Source organism: Lepidochelys olivacea, assembly GCF_965140295.1.
Source record: "Lepidochelys olivacea isolate rLepOli2 genome assembly, chromosome: 15".
Classification (NCBI taxonomy): domain Eukaryota; kingdom Metazoa; phylum Chordata; order Testudines; family Cheloniidae; genus Lepidochelys; species Lepidochelys olivacea.
In genome coordinates, this window is record NC_140425.1 from 4,634,028 (window position 1) to 4,660,250 (window position 26,223).

At 52.6% G+C, this 26,223-nt stretch overlaps 2 protein-coding genes across 8 annotated transcripts in view; one reads left to right on the plus strand and one right to left on the minus strand.

The window, feature by feature from the left end:
• The window catches only part of RASAL1 (RAS protein activator like 1), a 115,928-nt gene extending 106,956 nt beyond the window's left edge, over window positions 1-8,972 (minus strand). For 3 of the 5 annotated variants that reach the window (XR_014714218.1, XM_084648794.1, XM_084648793.1), the window contains exon 1: window positions 2,089-2,640. Coding sequence is in view for 2 of the 5 variants with exons in the window: in XM_084648794.1 (XP_084504920.1) it covers window positions 2,089-2,153 (65 nt within the window). In the remaining 3 variants the exon portion in view is untranslated. Of the gene's footprint in view, window positions 1-2,088; window positions 2,641-8,815 lie in introns of those variants that run through there. The other 2 variants (XM_084648795.1, XM_084648796.1) reach the window with 2 other exon arrangements.
• A 2,516-nt stretch (window positions 8,973-11,488) lies between these two features.
• Window positions 11,489-25,735, plus strand: CFAP73 (cilia and flagella associated protein 73). 3 transcript variants are annotated; one of them, XM_084648800.1, is made up of 7 exons: window positions 11,500-12,226; window positions 17,944-18,049; window positions 19,778-19,882; window positions 20,880-21,080; window positions 22,795-23,016; window positions 24,642-24,800; window positions 25,174-25,735. In XM_084648800.1, the coding sequence occupies exons 1-7, from the start codon at window positions 12,168-12,170 to the stop codon at window positions 25,264-25,266; spliced, it is 945 nt and encodes a 314-aa protein (XP_084504926.1). In that variant the 5' UTR covers window positions 11,500-12,167; the 3' UTR covers window positions 25,267-25,735. The 3 variants fall into 3 exon arrangements, with proteins under 3 accessions (XP_084504925.1, XP_084504924.1, XP_084504926.1); XM_084648799.1 differs by having other exon boundaries at window positions 11,489-12,226; window positions 22,795-23,004; window positions 24,642-25,735; XM_084648798.1 differs by having other exon boundaries at window positions 11,494-12,226; window positions 24,642-25,735.
• Window positions 25,736-26,223: the final 488 nt, after the last annotated feature.

The window sequence follows — 26,223 nt, forward strand, 5'->3', positions numbered from 1 at the left end:
CAAGCGCTCAGACTGCAGGATGTAGCGCCCAATTTACAAGAGTGTACGCAAGAGGGGAATAAGCCCACTGTTGGTTAGCAGCCCAAGAGCTGGGCTACACTAGACAATTAGATTGCCCCAGCTATGTCGCTACGGGGTGTGAAAATTCCACACCCTTGAGTGACACAGTTAAGCTGACCTATGTCCCTGTGTAGAGAGCACTAGGTTGACGGACGAATTCTTCCGCTGATCCAGCTACCACCTCTGGGGAAGGTGGATTTACTATCAGGATGGGAGAACACCTCCTGTTGGTGTAGGTACTGTCTACCCCGAAGCACTTGCAGCCGCGTAGCTGTGCAACTGTCGCCTTTCAAGTGTATAGATGGAGAGATATGACCTGGGAGCGTGTTTACCCCGATTTACATGGGAATAAATGGCCGTGCAAAGGACAGGCAGTGGACAATGGGACCTGCAGATTTTGGAATACAAAGAACAGTCAGCACAATTGATAGTGAGATCGAGACAAGGGAGCCTGCCCATTCTCCCAGTCCTAAACTGCAGCTTCAGTAACAGGGGAGACCATTTGGGGAGTTAGCACACAGACCTAGCTGGGCTTTAATCAGTGCAGAAACTGCTGGTGAAAAGTGCTCATGCACCAAAGACCTAATGTACCCCAACGGAGCTGCATCACCTCGGTGCCGCAGTGGCCTTGAGACTTCATGCCAAAACCCAGGTCAGAAGGAGTTTCTCCAGCTCGACAATGGCAAGTGTCAGGGTGCTCTGCTTCCGGGTATACGGAGAAATGTGACTAGTGCGTGTGGCGTTGTACATCTCTCTGCTGCCATCCAGCCAAGGAGCACGCACATGCCAAGCTTTGGACAAGTCATTCAGCCATACTTGCAGCCTCCCTTTGATGTAGGGCAGTCTCATTACCGCTCTTTTACATATGGGGAAACTGAGGCATAGAGAGGGGCAGTGACATGAGCAGAATGACCCAGTAGCCGTGCTGGGAATAGAACCCAGCTCCCAGCCTCCCCATTCTAATTACTAGACATCACTGCCTCGAGTCAACATCATCCTAGCAACATCTGCACACCAAAGATGCAACATGGGAGCCAAGCATTGGGCAGACACCTGGGGAAGCAACCCATCTCCTGCTCTGCCTCTGGGAGGGGATCCGAGAGCACCCGGGGAGTGCCACTCTGCGATGCATCACCGTGCTGACGCCTGCCAGCTGCAATCCCATTATTTATTGATCGATATCAATCAGAATGGATAAGTGAGAACAGTAACTCGAGCTCAGGATGGAGACTGCTGGACCAAGTCATATTTTCCCTTCCCCACACCCAGCCCAGCTCCAGAGCTAAAATCGAGCAGCAGGAGGCAGTGGCCTCCCATCAGTGGAAGTGACACACGCCTACAGATGGGACCCGCTGCCAGCTGCAGATCTGGGTTTGGTACGCAGGTCGCGGGGTCAGGGTCACCCCCGTAGTAACTCAGGCAATTTGCAAAATTCAAATAGGGGTTCACATTTCAACCTTCAGATTTGGAAGAGTGATTCTGACCCAGGCCAAAATGAACCAAGGGACAGGAGAGTGCGAAAGAGCAAGCCCAGAATTCTTATTTGGACATGCACCTGGTCGCCTCCATCCTGGACTTGTTCCTGCCCATTTCCTCCTCTCCTCCCCGGGAGGCAGCCTGGGGGTCCCCCAGGCCACACTGCATGGAGGGGGCGTCTTGAGCCAATAGGCTGGCTCGCCACAAGCGAACATCTACTCCTGCTAGCCAGGAGCCCCGGCACGGGGCAGCAATCGCTGAGTGCCTCAGTCCACGGGACTGCAGCTGGACTGACCTGCCTGGCAATGCAGTCCAGGCATCAGGCAGGCGCTTCCCGGGGCGGCGAGAGCTACTCGGCACCCCAGGCACGCCTCCCTGGGGCCAAATTCCTCACCCGGCAACACGGGGCCGGCCGGGGAGCGGCACCTGGGCGTCGCCCCAACACCGGCCCCTGCCTCCGCCAGCGCCGCCCCGAGCTCTGGGCGCGCTGGGACCCAGCGGAGCGCCCCTGCGGACGGGACATCACACCACGAGCCCGGGAATCCGACTCACACATCCTTGGCAGGCAGGCTCCTTCCTTCCACCACTCTGAAATGCAGGGACGTGTTCCGGGCCATCCCCAGCCCAGCGAGGGTCACCCCACACCGGGCTCTGTTCTCAGCGGAGGGGCTGAGCGTCCCCGCGAACCATCGGCTCGCCCAGCCTCCGCGGCGGCGGCCGGCTCGGAGCCGCGGGGCTCTCTGGGCTCCGTGCCGTGGGGCGCCCCGCTCCTGCCTTTGTTCTGGCTTCTGCCTGGCTCTGATCAGCGCAGCAGCCGGTTTAGACAAAACCCAAGTCTCGCGTAGAAACGTGAAACCGACCAGCCAGTGCCAAAGCCTCCGGTCGCTGTGTCCGGCTCGCTTCAGAGCTCGCCCGCTGCTTCCCTGTGCATGCCCGGCATGCAAGCAGGCTGCCTGGCTTGGCTTGGCTCTGCTGCCCTCCCTCCTCTTCCCCCGCGCTGGGAGCTGCAAGCAGCGGGGGCTGCGGCGGCTCGAGGCGAAGAAAAGCTCTGGCCGCGACAGAATCGTGTCTGCAGCCACCGGTTGCTCGCGGAGAGCTGCGCCCCCGAAGCAGGCGGAAGCCAGCAAGTGGAGCTCCCCTGCCTCCTAGCGGCAGCGAGGGGGAAATGCGCCCTCCCCAGCCAAAGGGGGAGCAGAGCGGGGGCCGCTGTCCCCTTCTGCACCCTCCTGTGTTAGCTTCAGTGAATTCACATACGCTTCAAGCTGCCTCAGCCAGCAGCAGCCTGCAAACGCGCCTCTTCCCTGGCGCCTCTTCCTCACAGACTGGGCTTGGCTCACTACACAGAATCAGGGCTCGTATTCCAAAGGCTGGGGAATCACCCAGGTTTAAAATGACAGGGCCAGGTTAGTAGCAGGACTGCACACTTCCACCTCTCTGCCCACTCACTCGCCCCACTCCTGGCCTGCAGTTTGCATGCGGACTGCGCTTGCCATCACACCAGCATTTTGCCTGGGTGCTGGCAGCCAGCAGAGAGATTGAGACACGCTGGCACTGTACTGATTACCCTTGAAGGGATTAACAAAATCCCAAATGCCACCCCAGCCTGGAACAGCAGAACACTCACTAGCTCTTCCCATCCCCTCTTGGGTTTCACTGGGCACTGCCTAACTCCATGCCACTTCATCTCACTTTCCCCCCAGGGATCTCAAGCTGCTTTATAAACTCTAAAAAAGCCCCACAGCCCCTCTGTGCAGTATCAGTATCCTGGATTTATCCGATGGGGAAACTGAGGCACAGGACGAGGCCATGACTTACCCAAGGTCACCCGCCAGAGCTGGGAACAGAACCCAGGTCCCCAGCTCAGACCTTATTCAAAAACTATCCTCTCTGCAAGAAAAAGGGGCCAGTTTCTGCCCTTGGTTACACTGGAGTCATCCCAGCAAAGCTCTTCCTGCGTTAACAAGGAGTTGCTGAGGACAGAATTTGGTCCAGAAGGGAGGAAGCCCACGTCTGTTTACTAAAGAATACGGCTACGCAGCCAGTGATCACATGGGCACCAAAAGCTTTGGGGGGGCGATAAGCTCGCTCGCCAGTGATGACACAGATGGAATGTGCAGCCTTAAGGACCTAGTTGGAGATCAAGCCGGATGGCTCTCGATCAGCTGAGACTGGCCATGATGATGATGGAGGAAGTTCAGGGATGTATGTACGAGGGAGTGGGAGGGTTATTACCCTTGGTGTGCACCATCCCAGTGTTTCCGCAGCTCTCTCACAGCCATACGCTCTGCCTCTGCACCTGATACTCATAAATCCACCAGAAGAATAGCTCCTCTGCCCACCTCCACATTCCCACTCTGCCATCTGCCGCGTGTTGGAGCTGAGTGATGACAGGTGGACTCTGCCGGTCTGATTCAGTGCCAGCTTACCCCACTGTAAGTGAAAAGTAACTACGGGCGTCCATGGAGTCACGCTGGAGTGCAGCGGGCCAGGGGAGAGAATCAGCCCTGTGTCTCAATGTAATTTTTATCTCTTGAATTCTTCCTGCCCCTACATCAGGTCTGCAAAACTGGGGGGATGTTATAAGAGTATGTGCTGGGAATGGAAGCTCGGTAAATAGGCAGCTTCTACAAGTATCCTCTCAACAGTCTGATCCAAAGTCCATTGGAGTCAATAGAAAGGCTCCCACTGGCTCCAGTGGGCCCCAAATTAATACAGGGCCAAGGGTCACGGTGGCAAATTACACCAGTGGTCAGAAACCCAACTCTGCCAGGGACAGATCAGCCCAACAGAAGTTCATATCAATCTTGTCTGCAATGCAAACCCTGATTAAGGAACCTCCTGCCAAGCCTTGGGGAGACCTTAATAAATACTAGAAGAGCTGAACAAACTCCTACCCCTCTGTCCCATAGATTTCACTGTCATTGCTGATTGCTAAAGGGACAGATCGTCCCCTCCCATGGGGGCAGGAAACCTTGAGAAGCTAAGCTGGTAGAGTTTCTCCTCAAGGAAGAAGGATAGAGGGGCTGTGAAGGCTGCAAGGGGTGTAGCGGGCAACCCCAAGTCTCTTCTCTGCTGCTGTGACCCAGAACAGACTTCAAGAGACCATGCCTGGAGCCCCCAGGCATCACCATCTGTGTTGGTCATTCTGGGAGCCAGAGAGAACCAGAGGGTTTGTGTGTCTCTAGCAGCCTTAACAAGCTTCCTCCCTCCCCTTCGTATTTGTAACAGCTGAGTCCATCGTGTCTTCCCTATCCCAAGGGGCATTTGGGATGCAACTCTCCCATCCCCACACATCACCAGAATCCATGGGGATGGGTCCTGCTGAAAGGCTTGCCTTCTTTTGCTGTCAGGGTCCTGTCCCACCCTGACAGCATGGCTCCACTGAGAGTCCCCCCCTACAACCTCAGCTGCAGTCTGATGGCAGGGATCAGGCTCACATATATTTTTGCCTCCGTAGTACTCCTCCAACTATTGAATTAGGCTTGGCCCCTTGTACTACAGTGTGTAGATCTGTGAACTGGCAACCCCCTGGGTTTCTGTGTCCTGCACTTTTAAATTGCTAAGAACTCTGTCTTTGGAGACAGCAGTCGTGTTCCTGTGAGAGATGCACACACTGTGCTCTCTCTACCTAGAGAAGGTATTTAGACTCAAAACACATAGCTGTTCTTTGTGTATGCCTGTACTAAACGCACTTAACTTATTTGTCTCCCTACTGAATTCCTGGAAGACAGCCGTGGATGAGTTTTCATTGTCGGTCAGTAGCCCAGCCCAGTGATTTCCCAATACATTTGGCACATTTCAGCTCACTACCATGATAATACAGCACCTTAGATTGGTATGCCACTGTATAACTACAGCTATCCGGATATGAAGAGATTATAACTATTTACACACAGGTTTCAGAGTAGCAGCCGTGTTAGTCTGTATTCGCAAAAAGAAAAGGAGGACTTGTGGCACCTTAGAGACAAACACATTTATTTGAGCATAAGCTTTCGTGAGCTACAGCTCACTTCATCGGATGCGAGCTGTAGCTCACGAAAGCTTAAGCTCAAATAAATTTGTTAGACTCTAAGGTGCCAAAAGTACTCCTTTTCTATTTACACACAGATATCTTGCATCAGCAATGATGCAGAACAAAACAGAGCAAAGTCTACAAATGGGCAGCAGGTGCCATGTGAGAAACTGACAAATCTTTCTTTCAAAATCAACTCTTCCAGATTGCATTTTATGCTCATTGCAATTTGCACTGTAATTAATTATGACTAAGGACCCAAGCATGAAACAGGATGTTTGTTTCTTAGTTCCTTTCCTCCTGCTTTATATTCCTTTCCTAAAGTCAGAGAGCCAAATTCAGAGATGAATCTAACCTGGAGTCATTTAGGCTCTGATTCTCAAAGATATTTAGGTGAAATCAATGGGAGTTAGACACTTAAATACCTTTCAAAATTTGGACCTTACTGTTCCTGTCAGCCCCAATCCCCAGCATACAGCTCACATCTCTAGGTTGCTGTAATGGACCCAGCACAATCTACTTGTGCTGACAGTCATCCCTACTGCAGTTACAGGGATGCCAGCCACTGGAACTCTAGTTAATAAAAAAGAAAGTTAATTGTTTCATTGCACTGGATCTCCCCCCTGCCAATTTTTGTGGCTTTGTAAATCACATTTTCTGTTTTAAGCAAGTTTTGTATTTCCCCATTTTCTAGATGAAGGACACAGACGTGAGATGAAATCACAAACAGCAGAACAGTCCAGGGCATTCCATGCAAAGGCCCAGATTCTCAAAAGTGGCTACCAATCCCAGGCCCCTTCTTTGGCAGTTAGGAGCCTAAATACCTCTGTGGATCTAGACCTGAGCTCCAGCAACTGCAGCAGGAATCCACAGACGCTCCGGATGCCCAGAACGTCTGACAAATCAGGCTCCGATTGAACCAGGTTGAGCACCCCAAACCTGCGGCCTTTTGTAAGCACGCCAGGCGACCAAAGTGAAATAAAGGCAGGTTTCCAGTGGAAAGTGTCTTTAACTGAGACAATCCAGTCATGAGAAGGCACTGGATGATCAGCGCAGATAAAGATTTGTGCATGCAAGTATGCCATGTAATACAGAACAGGGGATGAGGATTCCTTAACATGGCACAATGTATAAGCAGGATGGGTTCTAAATCAAACAAACATTCTCCAGGTGCAGAAATAGTCTTTAAAAGCAATCAGCGAACAGCACTCTGCATTTTTAAGATGGGCTAGGGACGCAGCCATAGACCTGCGATGAGTCGAGAACAGGGCTCACCCTGGTCCATAACTGGGGCTTCTATGCCTATGGTAATATTACTGCTACTAGAGATTAATAATAAATACCAAAGCCAACAGTGCGCCAGGCTTGTTAGTTTGTCCCAGTGATTTATGGGAGGAAGGCCAGCCCACTGCTTAAGACACTAGGCTGAGAATCATAGAACCGTAGAATATCAGGGCTGGAAGGGACCTCAGGAGGTCATCTAGTCCAACCCCCTGCTCAAAGCAGGACCAACACCAACTAAATCATCCCAGCCAGGGCTTTGTCAAGCTGGTCCTTAAAAACCTCTAAGGAAGGAGATTCCACCACCTCCCTAGGTAACCCATGTTAGGATATAGATATTCAGGCCTGTCTGCAAAGGCCTGTACTTTAAGAATTTAGGTGTATTCTTATCACTTGGCTAGTTCTAGAGGTATAAAAGAAAGAATCAAAATCACTGTCTGCTGGTGTAAGGGCCTTCTCTTACTGTGACAGTTTGAGGCCCTGTTCTTAGGCTAAGGCCTTTGGCTAAGCAGCAGAGGCAGCCATAAGCTAGGAAGCGACCGGTCACATCCTCACATTCCAAACTAGTGTTGGGGACACTGGGGCATGGCCACTAGGTAACTCGAGGGGATAAAAAACCACAAGTGTCAATAAAGCCCCCTTGCACTAGGCCCAGGTGTCCTTGGCCCCCCTCCTGCCTGAAGGCACCCGCAGCAGCTCTGCATACTAGGCCCAAGTGTCCTTGCCCCCCCCCCTGCCTGGAGGCACACACAGCAGTTATACTAAAAATCTTCAACAATATGTTGCAGAGTCAAATTGCCTAAAACTAAGCAAAGCCAAACAAAAAAAATATAAAAAAACAATGCTAAATAAAGCAGCTTTATATATAGTTTAACAAATAATACAAAAAAACAAAAAACTAGCTGGGAACTAAATTGGCTAGCTATATAAATACTTGGGGCAGCTTGCTATTAAATAAGTATACTAAAAAAAAAATGTATAAAAAGCCTGTGTAACTTCCTGCTCTGTGTACAGGATTTGAAATTCAAATCTCCCTGCACCTTTTTGAAGCTTCAAATAAACTTTTCTGCTTCTCCACCCCGTTGTAATTATTGGGTGTAGCACACCGGGTAACGAACCAACTTCAGCTGTTGTTTAGCCTCTTGGCACTGGGTGCCAGCAACAGCTTTTGGCGTCCCTGGGTGGGCAACGAGGCTTCAATTTAGCCTTGCCCGGACCCCTCCTGGAGGTCAAGGATTGCGGTGAGAACCGACGCACACCAGTGAGTTCATTGGGGGCCTCGAAGGAAACGCGATTTAATCGACCCCGGAGGGCACAACGGTGCAACGCACTCATATAATAAAAAAGCAGTTATAAACAGCGGTAAAGAACCGGTCCCTTAAACATGGGAAAAAAGCAGCTGCAAGCCACGGTGAAGAACCGGTCCCTTAAATAAAGTAGGAAACCTTTTAAAATCCGAATTGTATGCTCTGTTAGAACCTGGGGACGCCCAGAGTTACCCTGTAGGTATGGGACAGGGACAGAGCTCAGGGGTTAGGGCACGCTGTACGCCCCTAAAGTGCATTCTAGCAAACTAAAAGGTATTTAGTGCAAATCCAATAACTAAAAGCCAATTAAAATAATTCTGTACAGTTAACTGGCCTCAATATCAACTAAAAAACCAAAAATAGTAGCCACCAAAAAGGTCAATTAATTACAACACAATCCTCCAATTAGTTTTGTTTTGTCAATAAATGGGTAAATAAAATAAATATTTGTATGCACAAGCGTTTATAACTTTAAAAAATAAAATAAAGCTATAATTCTGCAAAGTTATAATTTAACTCCAACTAGTTTGGTAGTAGCTAATGTTAGTCCCCAGACCCCCACCCCCACTGTAATGGCAGAGCCGGTGTCCCCTTCGGCCCCCACACCCCCACCGTATAAGGATAAAATGCCTCAGGTTACAAAAATTGCCCCCTTGGTGGGACTCTATCCTTTGCTTACCGAAACTGTTGTGGCTTGCCCAGGGGCAGACAGACGTGTCAGTATGCAAGTTTACACCCATGTGCCATTCAATCCAATAAACTTAGCAGCTTTTAAAACACAGGCTAAAAAATTCTCAACAAACGCAAGCAGGTTTATTTCAGTCTTTAAGGGGTGCCTCAGTAGTCACAAGCCAATTAAAATAACTGTAATATCCTCCTGAGAACCCTGTTGTCTGAGGTGGAGAGGGATCAGGTTACAGCTAAGGCAAGGGGAGCGTCAGCGTTCAAGCGAGAAAAAAAAAAAAAGAAAGGAATCTATCTGTCAAGTTCCTCTCCAAATAATTGTAAGCGGCTCAGGGCATTTCTGGGTATGACAGGCTTTTGCAGAATATGGATCCCAGAGTTTGGACTGTGGGCTAAACCCCTGTACGACTGTGTAAAAGGACAGCTTTCAGAGTAACAGCCGTGTTTTTTGTGTGTGTGTGAGGGGGGGGGGCGGAGGGTGAAAAAACCTGGATTTGTGCTGGAAATGGCCCAACTTAATAATCACTTTAGATAAGCTATTACCAGCAGGACAGTGGGGTGGGAGGGGGTATTGTTTCATGGTCTCTGTGCGTATATAATGTCTACTGCAGTTTCCATGGTATGCATCCGATGAAGTGAGCTGTAGCTCACAAAAGCTCATGCTCAAATAAATTGGTTAGTTTCTAAGGTGCCACAAGTACTCCTTTTCTTTTTGTGTAAAAGGAGGGGATCATGACCCCTTCTATTGGACCCCAGAGGCTGATAGGGCATTTAAAATCCTGAAAAAAAAATTGATGGAAGCCCCAGCTCTGGACCTGCCGGATCTCTCTAAGCCGTTTCAGTTGTATGTACATGAACGAAGGTGGGTGGCCCTAGGAGTGCTCACACAGCTGTTAGGAGCATGGAGACGTCCCGTGGCTTATTTTTCTAAGCAATTGGATCAGGTTGCAAAGGGTTGGCCGGCATGTTTACAGGGGGTCGCAGCTACTGCCCTAGTGCTTAAGGAAGCGGAAAAGCTAACATTGGGAGGGGTTATGCAAATCTATACTCCCCATACGGTCCGAGCCTTATTGGATGCAAAGGGAGGGCTTTGGCTCACCCAGGCTCGGATTGCTCGGTACCAGGCTAAGCTGTTAGAGAACTCTGAAGTCACCTTACAGCCTTGCCCCTCCCTTAACCCAGCCACCCTCTTGCCAGAAACAGAGGAACAGAAACATGACTGTTCAGAAATCATAAATGTCCAGTACTCCAGCCGTCCGGATTTAAAGGATGTGCCCCTCCCAAATGCAAATTTCAAATAAACTTTTCTGCTTCTCCACCCCGTTGTAATTATTGGGTGTAGCACACCAGGTAACGAACCAACTTCAGCTGTTGTTTAGCCTCTTGGCACTGGGTGCCAGCAACACTAGTCACATTGAAATAAGGTGCTATTGGGCTGTTAGGCACTATCAGGACAGGATTGTATTCCTATCACCTCCAGAGAAAGGGAAGTGCCTAGAAAATGTAAAAGAAAACTTAGTTTGATAGCATCCTGTCTGGCAAGAACTCACTTATCAATAGCTGGGATGTGAAATCCTCACTTCTGTATTGTTTTGTCATTATAGTTTCCACTTTGCTATTGTTTGTCTGTATAATCTCTGTCTGGTTCTGTGATTGTTCCTGTCTGCTGTATAATTAATTTTGCTGGGTGTAAACTAATTAAGGTGGTGGGATATAATTGGGTACATAATCATGTTACAATATGTTAGGATTGGTTAGTTAAATTTCAGGAAAATGATTGGTTAAGGTATAGCTAAGCAGAACTCAAGTTTTACTATATAATCTGTAGTCAATGAGGAAGTGAGTGGGTGGGGGTGGACATGTGGGTGGGGGAGATGGGAACAATGAATGGGGGTAAGAAAATTGGAATCATGTTTTGCTAAAGGGGGAGATGGGAACAGGGAATTGGGGGTAAGAAAATTGGAATCATGTTTTGCTAAAGGGGGAAATGGGAACAGGGAATGGGAGTAAGGAAGTTGGAATCATGCTTGGCTAAGGGTAGGAATGGGAACAGGGACACAGGTGTAAGGCTCTGTGGTGTCAGAGCTGGGAAGGAGGATACTAAGGAAGGAAACTGGAATCATGCTTGCTGGAAGTTCACCCCAATAAACATCGAATTGTTTGCACCTTTGAACTTCGGGTATTGTTGCTCTCTGTTCATGTGAGAAGGACCAGGGAAGTAAGTGGGTGAAGGAATAAGCCCCCTAACAACCCATTCCAGGGCTTCAACAGTAAGGTTCAGTTTCCTGCATCCGATGAAGTGAGCTGTAGCTCACGAAAGCTGATGCTCAAATAAATGGGTTAGTCTCTAAGGTGCCACACGTCCTCCTTTTCTTTTTGTTCCACTACAGTCTCCTTGTGTGATATGTACAATGAGGTAACACCACCACCCTACCTCACAGGGGTGTACAGGGATAAATACATGGAAGGTTGTGAGTCGCCTAGATAATCCAGTAGTGAGGGGTAGATAAATGGGCTGAGATCTTAGGATCACATTTCAAGGACAGACCAGAGGCCCATTATCTTCAGTACTGGCACAAACAGGCACATACAAATCTGATTGCAGGCCCTATCTATCTTTAGCACATACACCTCCCATTTCTGCAGTGTCTGGGCACCTCCCACTCTTTCAGACATGTATCCACAGCAATCTGCCCATCAGGGTCCAATGGGGCACCTGGAGTTATGGCACGCTGGGGAGGAGGGGGCCGTGGCACAGGGGAGCCACGCACAAGGCCCTGCACTGCAGCCTAGGTTAAACCAGGTGCTGTAACAATCATGCAAACCAGTCAGGAGAGATTTCAGAGGAGCAGCCGTGTTAGTCTGTATCCGCAAAAAGAAAAGGAGGACTTGTGGCACCTTAGAGACTAACCAATTTATTTGAGCATGAGCTTCCGTGAGCTACAGCTCACTGCATGGGATGCAGTCAGGAGAGAGGAGAGGGAAATACACCCCTGGACAGGGGAGGGAACAGACTCGTTCACAGGTGACTAGGCGCTGGCCAGCTTTCCCTTGCTGCCTCCCTCCTGCAAATAAATCGGCATGGTTGGGCCGGTCTTGTAACTCCACCCGCCCTGCACGAGATGTTCTCTGGACTCCTGCAGCGACGCGTGGAAGAGAAACTTTCACGGGCTCCGGGATTCCGAACGCGTGACCATGGCAACAGAACGTTGTGCTGACTGTCTCCTTAGCAACGGACGGGCTCTGCTCCCTGCCTTGCCCCTTTGCAGGCGCTGGGACGACGACAGCTGGGGGCCCACGGCTCCCCATTCCCTGAGCCGAGGGTCCCTGCTGGGGGCTGGGCCGCGATGGCTTTCGAACTGGAAGAATATCTGCGGGCAGCTTTCCGGGACAAGCTACTGCTGCCGTGAGTAAGATCCTCTCCCTATCTCCCCCCACTTGCAGGTGGCTGCTTGTTGTGAAGAGGTCTGCACAGCTGCACTGGGAACCCCTCCGCTTGTGGGAGCCTGCATACGCCCATTATTATTATTTGCATAGCTAGGCCCTCTGTAGAGCTATGAAGGCACTGGCAGATCTCTGCGCAAGAAGCGTGGTAGGGGTAGGCCGCTTTTGACTCAGGCCCTTGGGGGAGTAGTCTTCCTGCTGATACTAATAGCAGTGGTTGTCTTTATTTGGGTAGCTGGAGGGATGGCTAATTCTTGGGTTTTGTGCCAGCAAGAAAACACTTAACAGATGCTTCCTGGAAGGATTCTCGGTAGCCTGTTCTAACCCTGCTTGCTGATCAGGGCTGGAATTCTGCCAGCACCCCACAGCATCCCAAGTAGAGCTGTGCAGAGAAAGCAGATTCTGTTTTGTGTAGGATTTTAATATTACAGAATTTGGTTTCATTCCAATTCAGAACAAAAACCCCAACAGCTTTAAAATTCTCCATGAAATTGAAGTGAGCCTTGCCCCAGTGCCCCAAACTCTGGAAGCCCTGGAGACCTGGCCGTGTGGCAGGGGGCTGGGCTGTCTGGCTGCCCCGGAGATGCAGATCCTGCAAAGTCCTGAAATTTCACCTGACACTGTAGTCTGCATGGCTGGCTGCTCCAGGATGGTGAATCCTGGAAGCCTGGGCTTAGTTGGCAGGAAACCAGGCAGGTTTCTGCTGGAAGCCTGCCTGGGTGCTGTCGGTACTTTGGTGTAATCAGACTGGTTCTGCAAAACATTCCAACTTAGCCAAATCAGCAAATTCCATCCAGATATTAAATTTTTCCAGCCAACTCTCAAGATTTTGTCATGAGTCTCATGATAATTATTGTTTTCCTTAAAGCCCCAGCTCCTGGAGTCAAGTGGATATGTGATGATTTCAGCCTTCATTCTTAAAGAAAAAGTAAATTTCTAGCCCTTGTGGCTGTGGAGACCGCTTCAAATGTGACCCCAGCGCATCCTAAGGGTTCACAAAGCAGAAGGCCAATAAAAAGAACCCAAATCTAGTGTTGTTACATGACCGCATGATTTGAAAGCCGGTCTCATGATTTTTGGTGAGCCTGACTCATGCTTTTTAAACATTTTGGGGTTGGCAATATAGGGGGTGGAACTAGGGTCGGAGGAAGTGAAAATGAGGCACTGGAAGCATTTCTAGAAAGCCCTGATGAAGCTTTGTGTTTGCTTTTCTGTGGAGTGTTGCTTCCTGCTCCTGGGGATGTGGTGAACATTTTATCTTGTACCAAAAGAGCTGCTGTCTGCACTCAGAAGGCCTGGTTCTAGAACAATTACAGCACAGGTTAGGAGTGTGTGATGATCCCATCTGCTGCCTGCGTATGCTTACCTTGGCTGTACTGTGCTGTATTTTAAGCAATTTCCTAAGCCATGGCCACACTTCATATTTTACATCCATGTCAAAGTAAGGTGGGTGAGTATCACGGCCCTCGTTTTATAGCTTGGTAAACTAAGGCCCAAAGCAGCAAAGGGACTAACTTACCCCAGGTCATGCAGCAGGTTAATGGCAGAATCTACACTAGAACCTTTGTAGCCTAGTTCCCAGTCTGGTGTCCTGTCCACCCAATCACACTGCCTCTCTTGTGTGCAACATTGCCAACCTCAAGCATTCAAAAACTAGGAGTCAGGTGTGAAACTCATGCAATTATTTAAAACAAGTTTTGTGATTTTTAAGCCAATTAATGTTGGGCCCTTCCTACTTCTGGTGCCTGGATTCTCAGGCAATCTCATGACTCCAGCAGCTGGGGCTTTAATAAATATACTAAAGATAGTGAGACTTGCGGTTTCATTGCACCTTTTGGGAACACAGCTTAGTAAAGCCCAGGTCACTTTCATGAGACCAATACTGGAATACCGCATCCAGTTCTAGTGTTCCCGTTTTAAAAAGGATGTTGGAAAATAGGAGGGGTGCAAGAGAGCCACAAAAGAGATTTGTGGCCTGGAGAAAATGCCTTAAAGCGAGAGGTTTCAAGAGCTCAATCACAAAGAAGATTGGAGGTGACTTGATTTGTGTTTAAGGACCTTTGCAAGGAGACAGGCTGAGCAGGAATCAATGGCTGGAAGCTGAAGCCAGACACATTGTTAGCAATGAGGGGGATTGCCCGTTGGAACAAGCTACCAAGGGAAGTGGTGGAATCTCCAGCTCAAGACTGGAAGCCTTTCAGGAAGATTTGCTTGAGGCAGACAAGTTACTGGATCAGGGTCGGGGTAACTGGGCAAAATTCTCTGGCCTGTGTTACACAGGAAGCCGGACTAGATGACCTAGTGATCCCTTCTAGCAAGTGAATCAACACTGCCAGTCCAAACTACAGCATGGCAGATAGCTGTGTTGTAACAAGAGCCCCCCCAAACACATCTGAGTTTACTAAAGACAAATAGACAAAGCTCAACCCCCAAACATTTCCGTAACCATATTCTTTGGGTGATACCGAGTCCTGATAAGTTTGGGTTGTTTTTTTTCCCCTCCAGTTTGGCTACATTTGTCTAGCCAATCAAGTCTCACTGAGCTGAGTCAATTCTATAGGGACTCAGGTGGGAGTGCATAGCCACCAGTTTTCTGTGCATGGGAGAAAGGAAAAACAAACAACTAGCTTCGCCTTCTAACCTGCTACCCAATCAGGGCACAACTTGTAAATGTCACTTGCTGTGATTCCCATCTCAGGCACTGAGCGCAGGCTTTTAAAACAAAAGGACACCAGGAGTGACTTGTGATTTTTAAACTCTTGCCCACCACAGCTGGGAACCCTGGTTGGGTTCATGCCACTTTATAGCACATGAAGCTGCTCCCTCTGAAATTGGTGGCAGTGGGGTGAGATTAGAAGAATCAAAGTGACAGAACTCTCCTAAACTCTGCCTGCCTGTGGAACCACCCACATTATCTTGTGGGGAGCATTGTACTAGGATCGTTCCTCTTTTGTGTGTGCGCATGTGTGCGGGAGCACTTACGTGACAGCCACTATCTTGGCAAGTACATCAGAGATTGAAACAGGGACCTCCAGTGCTAAAAGCATAAGCTGCTACATCTTCTTATCTGGGGCAGTAACAGACTCCAATCTCCTATGGATTGGACATAGGGAGGGACTTGTAACACACACTTTCATCAGGTGTAAAGCCATTAGTAATCTTGATATTTAAATTGTCATTAGGTATCAGAGTTAACACCCAGATCACAAGAACTGGAATCAGTTTACATGCCTCAGAGCTATTGTTTCAGGCTGCCTGCAGACTCAGACAGACAGCACCACATTGGTTCACATTCTTTGCCATCATAAGTGCTAGAAATTTTTTTTTTTTTTTTTTTAAGCAACACCATCAACTAAGTCAGTGGTTCCCAAACTTGTTCTGCCGCTTGTGCAGGGAAAGCCCCTGGCAGGCCGGGCCGGTTTGTTTACCTGGCCGAACCTGCGGACGCGGCAGGTAAACAAACCGGCCCAGCCCGCCAGGAGCTTTCCCCACACAAGTAGCGGAACAAGTTTGGGAACCACTGAACTAAGTAATGACTCCTCTGTCTGACCTCCTTTGCTATAAATAATACCTACAAGGACTATAACTATGTAAGCAGGGCTTGCCCTGCCAGAGCACCCTTCTGTGGCTGGCCACAGTGCAACAAGCAAGTCCCTACTTGGTTTTCCCAACAGTGCCCAGTGCCAACTGAGTTGCCATCTTCTCCACCACAGATCAGACCAATGGTTACCTTCTCTGCCTGGGAAAAGAATGTTGTCCCCTTCAGAGGCTAATACAAACCCTGCAGCCTGGCATAATTTAGTAGTTTCAGCCTCCAGCAGATCCCACAAAGTCAGACCATTCTCCCCCTAGAGCATAGCAAGTTAAAATGCAGCAGTTCTCCCGCCCCACTCCTATTCCAGGGCCCCCACCTCTGGCAATTGTCTGTGCTGCTTACAACTCTCCTGCAGCCCTCAGGCCCTTGCAAGAGGGCTCCCTGTATCCTTTCACTCCCCAGTCCCTTTGCCTGCAAGTCCTACCCCTGACCATGGGAATCTCCCTCCAAAATCCAGGCTTGGCCTGCTCTGCTTGAGCTGGTTCTTCCCCTTTACCAAGGTGCTTCTGCAGGAGCCAGATACTCAGCAGGCTTTTCCTGCTCTCACCAGTTCTTTCCAACAGCTCTCATTTGCTAGCACTCAACTACTGCTCCTTCCTGCTCCCCTCGCTGAGCTGCTGCCTGGCTCTTTAGGGAGGCCAGGTGCACTCACTCAGGGTTGCCAGGTATCTGGTTTTTGACCAGAACACCTGGTCAAAAAGGGACCCTGGCGGCTCCCGTCAGCACTGCTAAAAGTCTGGTTGGCAGCGCAGTGGGGCTAAAGCAGGCTCCCTGCCTGCCCTGGCTCTGCACAGCTCCTGGAAGCAACCAGCATGTCTGGCTCCTAGGCACAGGGGCTCTGCACGCTGCCCCCACCCCGAGTGCTGGCTCTTTAGCTCCCATTGGCTGGGAACTACAGCCAATGGGAGCTGTGGGGGCAGCGTCCGTGAGCGCAGGCGGTGCGCAGAGCCCCCTGGTCCCTCCACCTGAGAGCCAGACATGCTGCCACTTCTGGGAGCCACCTGAGGTAAGCGCCACCTGGCCGGAGCCTGCACTGTGAACTCCTCCTGCACCCCAACCCTCTACCCCAGGTCAAAACCCCCTCCCGCACCCAAACTCCCTCCCAGAGCCTGCACCCCCTCCCTCAGCCCAACCCCCTGTCTACAGCCCTGAGCCCCCTCCCGTACCCTGAACCCCTCATTTCTGGCCCCATCCTGGAGCCTGCACCCCCTCCCGCATCTCTGCCCCTGCTTGGTGAAAGTGAGTGAGGGTGGGGAGAGCGAGCAACGGATGGAGGGGGGATGGAATGAGTGGGGGTGGGGCCTTGGCGAAAAGGTGGGGCAAGGGTGTTTGGGTTTTTTCTGCCATTAGAAAGTTGGCAGCCCTGCACTCGGGCCCTTGCTGGAGGTGAACTGGACCTATTCCTTCTTAAAGGGCCAGTCACCCTGTGACAGTTGGAAGAGATTTGAGAAAAGAGCTCTCCCCTTTTTTGGTTTCATTTTGTTGCTTTGGGCCCAGTCGAGCTTGCTGTTGCCCTGCACATTCGTTAAGGAGTCACTTTTCCCTGTCATTTCTCGAACAGGAACATGGGGGGAGAAAAAATTTAGTTTAAAACAAATTGGAAACCTGTGATTGTAAAACCACAATCTCTTTCTGGGCACCTGGCAGGCTCTGGATTAGAAACCACTTTCAGCTCGTCCTCTGGGATAGATTGGGGTGGAACTGGGGAAAAAAAATAGTACTCAAGTCATGGCTCTATGTTCCCCCAAGGCCAGCCCTGAAATTAGCTAGGTTGCTTGCTGACTGTGCATCTCTCGACATGAAAGCGTTACATTTGAAGCACAGGGTGGTGGCCACTGAGGAGAAGTGCTGGCTTGTGGAGCTGCAGTGGCCCAGCTCACGTCAGGGGGTCCAAGTAAACATGTGGCATTTGCAGTAAAAACAAGTGTGGTGCCCTTGTATCTCAATGGTTCCGTACCCTGTCCGGCGTACCTTTTTTGGCATCCTGGATGCCACTGATGGCAATGGAGGCTGAAGAGGAGTTAGCAGAGTTCCACTAGGGCCAGGTGAGAACTGCCACTCTCCCATTTGTTCCTCCCCTGCAGGAAAATGCCTGAAAGAGAAGACGACTACCTGACCCCTGCCACCCGCCTGCTGGAGAAGAGGAGGGAGCTGGCAGAGGTTGAACAAGCCCTGTTGGCACAGAAAGAGGTAAATACAGCTGCACGGGGCCTTGCCGGGGCTGTGCCTGTTAACTTGAGATTCATGATTCCTAAATGGTGGAGTCCCCGAATGGGCGAGGGGTTGTGGGGGCATCAGAGCCTCGAAGGAGGTTGAGAATGGAAAGCAAATCCTTGCTGTTTTCATGTCACTGGGGCTGCATGATGCGGAGTGGCTGGTCACTTCCTGAGGGCTCAAGGGCAGGAGGGGAGAGGCACAATGCAATCAATGGAGAAAACTCCTGCTTTAAAGACACTCAACATCACTGGGCTGGAGCTGGTTGGAAAAATGCTCCCCCCCACCCCGGGAAAATTTAAATTGTTCAGGGAAAATTCAAGTAACCAAAAGACTTTTGCCCAAATCTGAAAAGTTTAGCAGCAACAAATGGTGCTGCAGTTTGTAAAGCACTACGGGTTACTTTGGTGTACTAGTGTTGATTATAATAAACATGATTTTGCCCAGCATTAATTGGCCTATTAATCTGATAAGCCACACTGTGGCCAAGTAGGTACCTAGCGAGAGAGAGGGAGAACAGTACAAAACACCTTGGCGATGTAATAATAGTTACAGAATTAAACAGCAGAGAACAATAAAATGGTACATTTAGAGAGAGATATTTAGTGTGATGGCTGAGCAGTGGCAGGGGAGAGGGACTAAGCGATGGGCAAGGGGAAGAAGCTTTTAGATGAGATCTGAAGAGTGGGCAAGTCAGTTAATGAGACGGCAGCTGCTGCAGAGGAGAAGGCCCCTGCACCAGCAGTGGCCATCACTGGATCCTCAGTATTAGATCAAGTGTGTCAGTAAATGTGTTGGATGGAACCTAGGATGTTTTAACAAGGGTTTGTCCTGACTCACAGTGGCCCCTCACTCTGTCCCCAGGCTCCCCACCCTCCGTACTCCCATACATGCTCTGTGCTGCAGGCCAGATATTCCTGCATAGACAAAAAAGGTGTGTATTTTGTTCTGTGACTGTACAGCACCTAGCAGTGGGGTCCTGGTCTGCTAGGCATTACCACAATACAAATAAAATGTTACTAATAATGGCCCAGATCCTCAAAAGTATTTAGGTGCCTAATTCCCATGGAAGCCCCCAGTCCAGCAGGCATTGCAGCTTGATATTCAGCTCCACTGTGACTACTATGGCTGAGCCCAAGGGACAGTGACGATGGTGGTGCACCGGTATACCCATGCAGCACTGATAACACTGGCCAGTCCTTTGGACATGGAGCCACAGGGGGATTAAGACGAAACAGGGACTAGATCCACCAGAATGCCAGGGAGGGCTTTGCACAGAGCATTTAGTCAGCACTCCACTCCTTGTTCTGTATAACTGCTGCCACTTCGGCTGATAGCAAGGCAGGAACCTGGGACCTTCAGTGTTAAAAGCATGATTTTCTGCTGCTTGCGCTAAAGGGCTAACTCCCTCAATTGGTAGCACTAGTAGGCTTGTATCCTTGTATGTGGACAAGCCATCAGAAGGAGACTGTAAGACCCACATTCTGGCAGCATGTTACCCTAGAACACTCAGCAATAGGCAGACCTGCTGCTGCTCTGGCACTGCAGGGGATGCAGCCTTGAAGGCCTCTCTTCCCAGTCACTGAGCCCCCTCACCCAAGCCCAGGTGCTCTGTGAGTCCTTGCCCCCCTGCTGGTGAAGACCCAGGAAGGATTGCTTGGGCTGGCCCCACCCCCTGACTGGCCTTGTCCTGTTCTCCTGCAGGAGTTCCAGATGAAGATGGAGAGCCTGCAGCAGCGCCGGAAGGAGCTGCAACACAAGGAGGGGCAGCTCAAGGAGGCCATCTTCAAATTTGACAAGTTCCTGAAGGTACAAGACCCACATGGACATCCCGGGGCTGGGAGGAAAGCCTGCTTGCTGGGGTGGGGATGGACTGTACTCAGAAGGTATTGAATCCTAGAATATCAGGGTTGGAAGGGACTTCAGGAGGTCATCTATTCCAACCCCCTGCTCCAAGCAGGACCATCCCCAACTCCCCAGATCCCTAAATGGCCCCCTCAAGGATTGAACTCACAACCCTGGGTTTAGCAGACCAATGCTCAAACCACTGAACTAAAGTGCCTGGTCAGTAATTCCCCGAGTTGTCCTTATTCCCCTTTTTATAGCTAGGCCCTGGAATCTCTCTCCCGTTTGCCATGGCTTTTCAAAGACAATTGCTAGTGGCTCAGATATCTCCTCAGTCAGCTCCTTGAGTGTTCAAGTCGCTAGGGCCTGATGAAATCCATCTAACTTGTCTCCGTAATTTTTAACTTGTTCTTTCCCTATTTTAGCCTCTGATCCTACCTTGTTTTCACGGGCGTTCATGATGTCAGACGTCCAGTTGCTAGAAACCTGTTTGAAAGCAAACAAACAGAGTCGTTGCACACGTCTGCCATTTCCCCATTTCCCTCATCATCCAAGTTCCTCAGCACATCCAGGCACCACTATTGACCTCAGCCACAGAGTCCTGCAGCTACAAGGATCCAGTCTGGGCTCCACTCTCAGCCACACATTTTGGTTTTAGACTCTAGGTGCATTTGGATCCAGGGTTCTGGTTCTGACCATTTCTGATTCCCCAACATGCACACAGACAGTGTAACTTATCAGTGGGGACTGAATCAGGGACCTAAAGCCGAAGCTTCAACAGCTTGAGCTAAAGGAGCAGCTTCTCCAGCAAGGTGTCAGTAGAAGGTTGTTACCCGCATAGCAGTAGCCCCTGCTCGAACAGAACCCTGTGGCAGCAGTGCTACACATCAAGCATGCGGGCTCAGTGTGGTGGGGCGCTTGCCTTTTGGCATTACCTGGTTCCCTGTGTTGTGGGTGGCAGGACAATGACTCCAAGCGGAGCCGGGCACTGCAAAAGGTGAGTGAGCAGCGGGAGCAGGTGGTGCAGAAGGTCGTGGAGGCCAGGCAGTTGCGCCAGGAGATCGCCCGGCTGCTCGTGGAGAGGGACAGGCTGCAGAGGCACCTGGAAGCCCATGCCATCTTCCGGAGCTATCTCCAGGGAGTGTTGGAGAAGACGGAGCAGGTGAGGGGGGACTCTGCAGGGAGCTGCTGGGGGGGAGGGTCAGGGTCAGGAGCAGGGGGCACTACCCCTGTCTCCAGATGCCCCCATGCCAACTTCCCCACTCCCCATTTTTTACCTGATCCCCTCCCCAGATCTGCACTACCCCCTTCCCAGCTACTGACCTTCCCTGTGCTGAAAAGCACTCTGAGACCCCCTGCAAGTGCTCAGTCCCTCCAACTGCCGAAGTCCCCGGGTTCCTGTGCCGCCCCCCCTGCCCTGTCCCACTGCTGTTACCGAGCCACCCTGACCTCCGGTGCCAGCAACAAGTGACCCGAGTCCTGCTTCCGGCCCACAGCACCCATCACCCACAACCTTCCCCCACTGCCCTGTGTTCCCTCATGGCCGCGGCACCCCCCCACTGCCCCTGCCCCCTCACAGCTGCAGCACCCGTCGCCCATAACTACCCCTCATGGCCGCGGCACCCATCACCCCCAACTGCCTTGCACCCCCTGACAGCCGCAGCACCCCCCCCAACTGTCCTGCATCTTCTCAAGGCCGCAGCCCCCGTAACCCCCAACTGCCCGGCGCCCTCTCACAGCAACGGCACCCATCACCCCCACTTCCCACGCCCCCTGTGTCCCCGCATGGCCACACCCGTCACACACTGCAGTACCGCCCCACAACTGCCCCGTGCCCCCTCACAGCAGCAGCCCCCCACCACACAAGGGTGCCATGCCTCCTCAAGGACAAAGTACCTTCCCCCACAGCTGCCCCGCACCCCCTCATGGCCACAGCACCTGTCACCCATAACTGCCCCTCACGGCCACGGCACCTGATAGCCACAGCACTCCCCCTCACGGCCGCAGCCCCCGTTACCCCCCAACTGCCCTGCCCCCCCCCACGGCCGCATCACATGCTGCCCCCCCCCATGGCAACAGCACCCATCGCCCCCAATTTCCCCATGCCTCCCCCAGCACAGAACCCTCCAGGCCACGGCCCCCGCCCCCCAGCACTGCCCCGCCCCTCCAGCCACACAGCTGCAGCATCTGTCACCACAACTGCCCCGGTCCTCCCAGCCAGAGCAGCCTCCCCGCCCCCGCCAAGCGCTCTGACCCCCCCCCCCCCGATGCGCTTGGGGAGGTTTGTAGCCTGAAACTGGTGGTGCTGAAACAAGCTAACCCTGCCCCCCGCGTCCTGCCCCTTTGTGGGTGAGGAGGTGGCCTCCCCTGGGCTGAGAGGTGCTGGGACACGCCATGCTCCACGGCAGCGCCGGCCGCTCTAGGAAAGCCGCTAGGCCCCTCGGGCTTGTCCCAGCCACCCAGTAACCTTGTCTGTGGGGAGGGGCCCTGTGCAAGGAGTACGGTGGGAGGCGGCTGGTTCTGGATCGGACCCCAGTGACCCATGGTGACTTGGACACTCCACCCAAACCTGCTGGAGCCAGGTGCACAGGGGATGCTAGTGCACCAGAGACCTTGAGGCAGGGGTTGTGGGGGAGGGGGCAGGCAGGAAACAAAGGATCACAGGGTGCGGGATGTCCCTGACCCGAAGTAGAGATGCACTCGGGGTAACAGGACAGCCCTGCTCATTCAAATCCAGCGTAACCCCTCTCTTACGCCACCTGTGAAAGGGACTTAGTTCCCAGGCTGCAGGCCTGCTCCTCTGTGCTGAATGAGCACCCCTAACCCTCTGCCTCCCCCGTTGTCCCTTCCTCCCCCGCCGTCCCCTCCCCGGGCAGTTTCAGGAAACCCAGGCTCTGATCGACCGCTTTAGGACGCTGACCGCCACCAACGTGGCACTGGTGCAGCAGGACCTGGGGAGCCGGGAGGCGCTGGCGGAGAAGCGTGCCCAGCTCCAGCAGTTCCTGGAGCAGAGCAACAACGAGATCATGCAGCTCAACAACCAGCTGGCCATGCTGCAGGCCCAGCGGGAGGAGGCCCAGGCCAAGGTGCACCAGTGGGTAAGGCGGGAGACTAGCCCTCCAGCATGCCGGGGAAGAGGGGTGGGAGACTGTTAGGATACTCCACTGGCCCTATGAAACTGGGGCATGGGGCAGTTCCCTAGAGGCTCCTTCAGCCTTGTGGGGCAGGGATGTGTGGCCAAGTCCCAGGGCTCTCTCAGCCCCTAGCAGTGGCCCCAGTGACTCTCCCACACCACTTCCGTAATGGGCCCTGCTGCCTGAAAGCCCCCACCCACCCGCAGTGACCTACCCTGAGCTGGAAGGGGTATTGGCCGCATTCCTGCTCTGCTGTCCCTCCCCAGCTGGGCCCTCGCTCTCTGCCAGCATGGCGGGGCTGGCAGTCCATTCAGAATGGCTCCTGCCCTCCCCCTCGCTTTCCCTAAAGAGAGCAGGTGTGAACCCTGGAGGGGCTGAGTGAGCTGGGCCCGGTTCCTGCTGGAATGGTGCCAGCCTCGCCCACACAGCATGCTGGTGCCTCCTGCTCCAGTGAGCAGGCTGGAGAATGGGGTGGCTGGTGGCGTAGCCCCTGCGAGCAGGGTGCTGAGGGAGGGAAGCGGGTGCAGCAGGTGGGGAGCAAACACTGCTAGGGCTAGGATCAGACCCACTTGGTGTGTCTATAACACACCAGTGCTTCCGCTTGGGCCAGGCACTAGCCTGCAGGATGCAACATCCACCAAACCCATTTTCCCCCCTCAGGAGTCTTGGTGGAGGGATGGGGCCCAGTGCACATCAGGCTCTGTCATGCCAGCATCGAGAACATCATCTGGGCAGGCTCTGTCTGTGGACCCCCCCAAAGGACAAACAGGGAGTCTGTGAGCTGAGGTGGCTCCTTGTTGCTCACTGGACAAGGCATGGGGGTGGGTCTTCATTGCTCACCAGGCATGGCTCTGTGGGCTGCACCAGAATGAGGTCACTGCAGGAATTAGCGCTTGTGCCCCTCTGTGAGGATTTGAACTCAGGACTGCCAGAGTGCAGAGTAGGAACGTGTGCATGCCCCCAGCTGGAGGCTGCTCTGTCTCACAGCTGATGCCATGGGGCTATGTGGTGGGTGCTGCTGCAGGGTGCCATGCCCACAGGACTGGAAGTGCAAGTGTACAGCTGGGCTCAGCCAGGTAGGAGCCAGGTTGCTGGGGTTCTCCTCTTAACTCTGCTGCTGGTGTGCAGCCTGATCCTGAGCACGCTGTCCCCTCCCACCCTGCACAAAGTGGGGATAATCTATCCCTACCTCCCAGGGCCGGGCCGAGGCTTAGTTCACAGATAGGGACATTGCCAAGGGGAATCAAGGCAGGAGCCTCATGGTCAGAGGAACACGAGGCAGCATCGGTTGGGATGGAGCAACTGATCGAAGACTCTGCTGTGGGAGGGGGCGTCATCTGTCCCTGAGGCAGGGACAACTATCACTGGGCTCTGTGGGCTTAACCCAGTTGTGGTGCATGGAAATTGCTGGCTGGGTATCGCTGCTCTAGCGAGGGTGCTGAGAGCCCTCCAGGACTGGTCTCCTCCTGTGGCGTAGGGAAGATGCGCTGCGTGGCTGGGGCAGGCGGTTTGGGGAATGCAGAGTGGGAGGTGGGATGCAGTGCCTGTGTCAAGGCATCCCATAACCCTCTGCTCCAATCTCAATGCAGGAGTCCAAGTGGACTGAGATCCAGAACACAGCCACCAAGAAGACCCTACAACTGGGGCAGATCAAGATGGCTGCCCTCAACCTCTTCCAGCTGGCGACTAAGCAAATGAAGCTGCAGGTGGACGTCCCCCTGGAGGACACGGAAACCCAGCTCGGCACGGTCAGAGATGCAGCCGCCTGCCCACCCTTCTTCATGGCATTTGGCTTTCCCCAGCCCTGTGCTCTGGAGGCTAGAGAAAAGCCTACAGCCAATGCTGCTGATCCTCCTGTACAGCACCTCCCCCTGGGAGAGGCTGGGACTGGAGTAGCCAGTACTCGTGTCCTGCTCCCTCCAGTGCCCCTCCTGGGACAGGCCAGGCCTAGAGTAGCTGTGAGCTCCTCTGTACCCCAGGCTACGACAGGGAGTGGGCCCTACTATTTGCTACAGCAGCCCCTGCTGGGATTTCCCTTTTGAAGGCTTGTGTTTTCAGGACATCACTGGCTAGATCCAGGTAAAGTTCCTTTCCAAAGCAACCGTGCTCTGTCTCCACCAGGTGCAGCTCTGCATGCTCGACCTGGCTGACATCCTTGCTGACCTCCGCAAAGGGGCACCCGCCGCACAGCCCTCGCCCGCTGCTGCCAGCTAAGCCACTCAGCCTCCTCCCAGCTGCGCCACCTCCACCGTGACTTTTTGCTGAGGCTGGCTTTGGGCAGCCCTGATTTCCACCCTCTTTCACCCACCTGCCTGAATGCAGCTTGCACCTTGTGTTACAAAATCAGGCATGCGCCTTATTGCTGTTTTCCAGGGGGCTAAGCCTCATTATATCACTGACTCACCATCCTCTAAATCGGAGGTGGGCAAACTACAGCCCGCGAGCCGCATCTGGCCCGCGGGACTCTTACCCAGCCCCTGAGCTCCAGGCCGAGGAGGCTCGCCCCCGGCCCCTCCCCTGCAGCCACGCTGCCAGCACTCTGGCCCAACCACCTCCCAGGCTTTCCAATAAGCCCGTCCTGCTGCTCTGAGCAGCATGGTAAGGGGACAGGGAGCAGGGGGCTTGGATAAGGGTCAGGAGGTCCCAGGGGCAGTTGGATGGGGCAGCGGTTCAGGGCGGGGGCAGTCAGGGACAGGGGTCCCAGGAGGGGGCAGTCAGGGGTAAGGAGTATGGGGGGGTTGGATAGGTCAGGGGTTCTGGGAGTGTGTGGATAGGAAGCAGGGCAGCATACTGTTTCGCAACCTCGATGTGGCCCTCGGACCAAAAAGTTTACCTCTTCCCCCTGCCCCCTTTCTAAACCACCTACAGCTTCTGCCCCAAAGGAGTTTACCCTGCGTTGGCTCAGAAAGCACCAGCCTAGCAACCTGATCTAGGCAGGAATGAATTCAGCATTTCCCCACCTACACCTCTCACTTTATGCAAAGATCACAGACACACTTGTCAATCTGCCCAGAGACCCACAAAGTCAGCGTGAGAAGGGGGAGGGCAGGCACTGTGGACCAGACCCCTCCCCTACCCCCACAGTACATGTCCTACAAATTACCCACTGAATATCTGTGACCCTGCTTTTTACTGGGGGAGGTGCCACTCCCACAGCTGCTCTTTCTAGCC